The sequence below is a fragment of the Triticum dicoccoides genome, chromosome 5B, assembly GCF_002162155.2.
Source record: "Triticum dicoccoides isolate Atlit2015 ecotype Zavitan chromosome 5B, WEW_v2.0, whole genome shotgun sequence".
NCBI lineage: Eukaryota > Viridiplantae > Streptophyta > Magnoliopsida > Poales > Poaceae > Triticum > Triticum dicoccoides.
In genome coordinates this window covers 375653596-375657331 of record NC_041389.1, presented here as the reverse complement: position 1 = coordinate 375657331, position 3736 = coordinate 375653596, and the positions used below count along the sequence as shown (strand labels likewise).

General features: G+C 51.0%; 1 protein-coding gene across 1 annotated transcript; it reads right to left on the bottom strand.

Annotated features, from left to right (window-relative positions):
* Positions 1-877: 877 nt before the first annotated feature.
* Positions 878-2459, bottom strand: LOC119305549 (UDP-glycosyltransferase 90A1-like). Its single transcript, XM_037582042.1, has one exon. The coding sequence runs from the start codon at positions 2441-2443 to the stop codon at positions 986-988; it is 1458 nt and encodes a 485-aa protein (XP_037437939.1). The 5' UTR covers positions 2444-2459; the 3' UTR covers positions 878-985.
* Between the last annotated feature and the right edge of the window lie 1277 nt (positions 2460-3736).

Here is a 3736-nt window from a genome sequence, read left to right as displayed (position 1 = left end):
CCCTCGATTGGGCCTCAAGTCTTGTGCGATAGAAATGAAATCCGCAGCTTTAAGCTTTATCGACAAATAGGGATACAAAAGGAACATATATGGGAAGGAGTCAAGCTTACAATTCAAAATATTAGCTACACGATTTTGTTTAGCAGGGGGCAACCCATAACGATCGATTCGCTTGTGTTGAGGTTAATCTTGAGACTAGACATGGCCTCAAAGTAGAGAAGGATAAAATTAAGGTTTGCAAGATGCATATCATGTTTCTCAATGAGAATAATGATGCCATCGCTCCCATTCAAGGCCCCATTTGGAGTTATACATCGACGATACTAGGCTGAATTATGAATCAACCATGTGGTTTAGTCCATGGATTATTTTTATCCTTCTTTTTTCCACCCTCACATTCAAGGCCAGTTTGGGGTTTTGGCGTGTTTCCCTTAAAAACATGCTACCTTGTGAATACATATTTCTCTCTTCTATCTTAATGAAAAGGCAGCGCTCCGGCCGGTTGCTTAAAAACAACATGCATGTAGATGCTCCGGTGCACTTTAAGGAAGAGCTTCGTCGATGGTCACTCAATCACGAAAATAAATTCCACAATCAATTGATTTTTCTTATTTAATAAAATATTGTTATGGGCATATACAATTTAGTCGACGTAGGAATTGTTATTCCTCAGTAAATATTAGTAACTATCTATCTGCAAAATATATATTAATAACTATCTGATAAAGGCCTTCTCACCAATTTATATTTGTAAGAATCTTGATTTTACATCACATAGTTCTTGTGGATGACATAGAAGTAATTATTTCGCAGTCACATGAGAAAGACAGAAACAATAACAAATCCGCAGAATCATCTGATATACGTAACCAGATACCGGAGTTCCATGTTGATATTGATCTTTATTCGCACAAACATCACACCTAGTTATCTTACAATAGGTTTCCGGATATGCTACATTGCTCATATTTCTTCATTGCACATACTACTTGCCACCAACGTGTGCCCTGCTAGCCTTGTCTGTCGGCTGCCCAGACAGCTCGCTGATCATCTCCTCCACCATTTTCCACGACGAACCACCAGCTGACATGGCGTGTTGTGCCTGCCCCGCCAAAACTGCCGCGTTCTTCGCCGCCGACACCCTTGTCTCCCCTAACATTATCTCCCACACCGCCCTCGAAACCTCCTCACCCTTAACCAACCCCCCGGTGGACCTGACCCTGACACCGACCTTAAGTTCATCAACGACCAGCTTCGCATTGAGAGGTTGGTCAAACACCATCGGCCACACCGCCAACGGCACGCCGGCGCACACGCTCTCCAGTACCGAGTTCCATCCGCAGTGGCTTAGGAATCCTCTCACACAGTCGTGCTGGAGGATTGCCGGTTGGTCCACCCACCCTCCCGTTACCATGCCCCTACCTTGGACGCGCTCGTGGAATCCTATGCCGAGGTCAGCACTATCGTCTGACCGCACGGCCCACAGGAAGTTCACCTCTGCCTCTTCCAGCCCTCGAGCCACCTCCTTGAGCTGCTCGTCCGACACCGCCAACAGCGTCCCGAGCGCGACGAAGAGCACGGACTGGCCGGCGGCTGCCTTCTCGTCCAGCCACCGCAGCCATGAGGGTTTGGAGTTATGGACTTCGTCGACGATGGTGGAAGAAGGTTGCCGGGCTAGGCACAAGGGGCCGATGGGCCAGGCCCTGGGCCCGACGTGCCGGTCCCAGTGATCGATGTAGCTACTCTCCAGACCGTGGAAGGTGTTCATGATCACCCCGCGGCTCCCGGCGACGGCCATACCCATCTTTGCGTCGAGGACTATCGCCGGCATGGGCAGCGGAGGGATATCGGCCAGCACGAACTGGACGTGAGGGAACTCCGGCACCGTGTAGGTGCCCGTGGCGCCGCCCGTAGTGTCGCACTGCGGAGGCCCACATCCTGGCTTGTCGCGCACGAACGCCTCCCGCATCACGTGCGCGAACGCGGATGTTCCCAGGAACGATAGCCTCGGAACGCCGAGCGCGCCGGCCGACTCTCCGGTCCAGTACAGGAACGCGTCGGCGACGAGCAGGGTGGCGGGGGGACGCATGGCCGCGAGCGCCTCCTCGAAGCGCGGTCGCAGCGCCGACGTGGCCTCTGCGAAGGTGGCGAAGGAGGACGCCGACGCAACACCCTCGACGTTCTCCGCACCCTGCGAAGCGTGGCCATCCCCGTCCGGGAACGGGAGCTCGACCACGTCGACGCCGTCGGGCAGAGCGGAGAGTACAAAGGCCGCGTTGCCCGGGGTGGTGAAGAAGGTCACGGTGGCGAGGCGCCGGCGTAGTAGGAGGTGCGCCAGGTGGGTGAGCGGGATGGTGTGGCCTCTCGCCATGAACGGGAAGATGGCAACGTGAGGGAGCTCACGGCCGGCATCATCACATGGAACAGCAGCACTAGGAGCCATGCTTCTCTGCTTTGCTTCAGCGCCTTGGAATGGGTGTGGTGGTCTGTACCGACTACACTATTATATCAGTCCGCTGTATACATAGAGGAGGGAGAAAGTAAGGGCGTCTTTGACCAAACCCGCAAATTTGACCCTCATAGCTTGCAAACTTCGCTGAATTACGAACGGTTTCTATAGCAAGTTTAGTTGTAGTGGGGTGACAATTTCTTGACAAATATGGTATTTCGCGGTAGAGAAGACATTTAGAAAAAATGCCAACATTCACCAGTTAGCATTATCGAAATTTAATTGCTCAACCATCTTTTCAAACCTTAATTTCTTAAATATGAGAAGTTAAAATATATGGAGCTAATAGAACTCTCAAACTTAACTCCTCAAATGAACTAGACCCCACATGAAAGTCTCTCTTCCTCTTCCTCTTCTTCCCACATTCTTCTTCTTTTCATGCAGTAAACGACGACTTCTCGTTACTAGATGATGTCCATGAGCTAGCTCAGACCTAAAATCGATGCTCCCAAAAAGTAACTTAATAAAGGCTCACCTTGAGTGGTAGTCGAAAAAGTAGGCAAAATTCATCCTCCAGCAGTCCAAGTCCATGTCTTGGCCGCTTCTGAATTTGAATGGGTTCTTCCCCTCATCCTTCTCCGAGTGGCGCGATGGTGGGGTCTAGAATGCAAGGATTCATCAAAATAAGCGATAGCAGACATTGGCCACCTTCCTTTGCGGGTTTTCTTCATTTAGGCGAAATTTTCCTAGGTGCTCCTCCGTGCGTGGTGTAGCTTTAGTCTGGCCGGGGACGAGGGGAGGAGTGCCGCCCGGCTAGGACGAGGAAACGGAGGGTTGCCGTGGTCGGAGATGATGATAAAGACAAAAAAGTGAAGTCATTTTTTGTCGGTTTCTTCCCAGAATCTCGTTGGAATTTGTCGGCCAAAGGTTCGCGGGGCTAAAAAGATGTTGGTCGGTATGCAGGGTGGTCACCAGAGGCAAGAAACACAGTGGGGTGGTGCCGGTATGGAGTCGGCCAAGCAAGATAGAAAGGCGGGCGTGTGAGGGAAAGGGAATCTTTTGCTAAAAGTTACCCTTAGCTGCTGAAAGAAATAGCAGTTAAAACATTAGTGGTTTGACTAGCTATAATTGTGTCGGATTCAGGGCTCCGCAGATCCAAGAAAGGTTCGAACTCTGGGGCGTGTGCGAAGAACTCAACCTCTCCAGCCAACCAGCTCGTCGTCCTACGGCCTAGCTCGATTCGCGCGAACAAGGAAGAAGATGAACACGGCAGTTTACCCAGGTCCG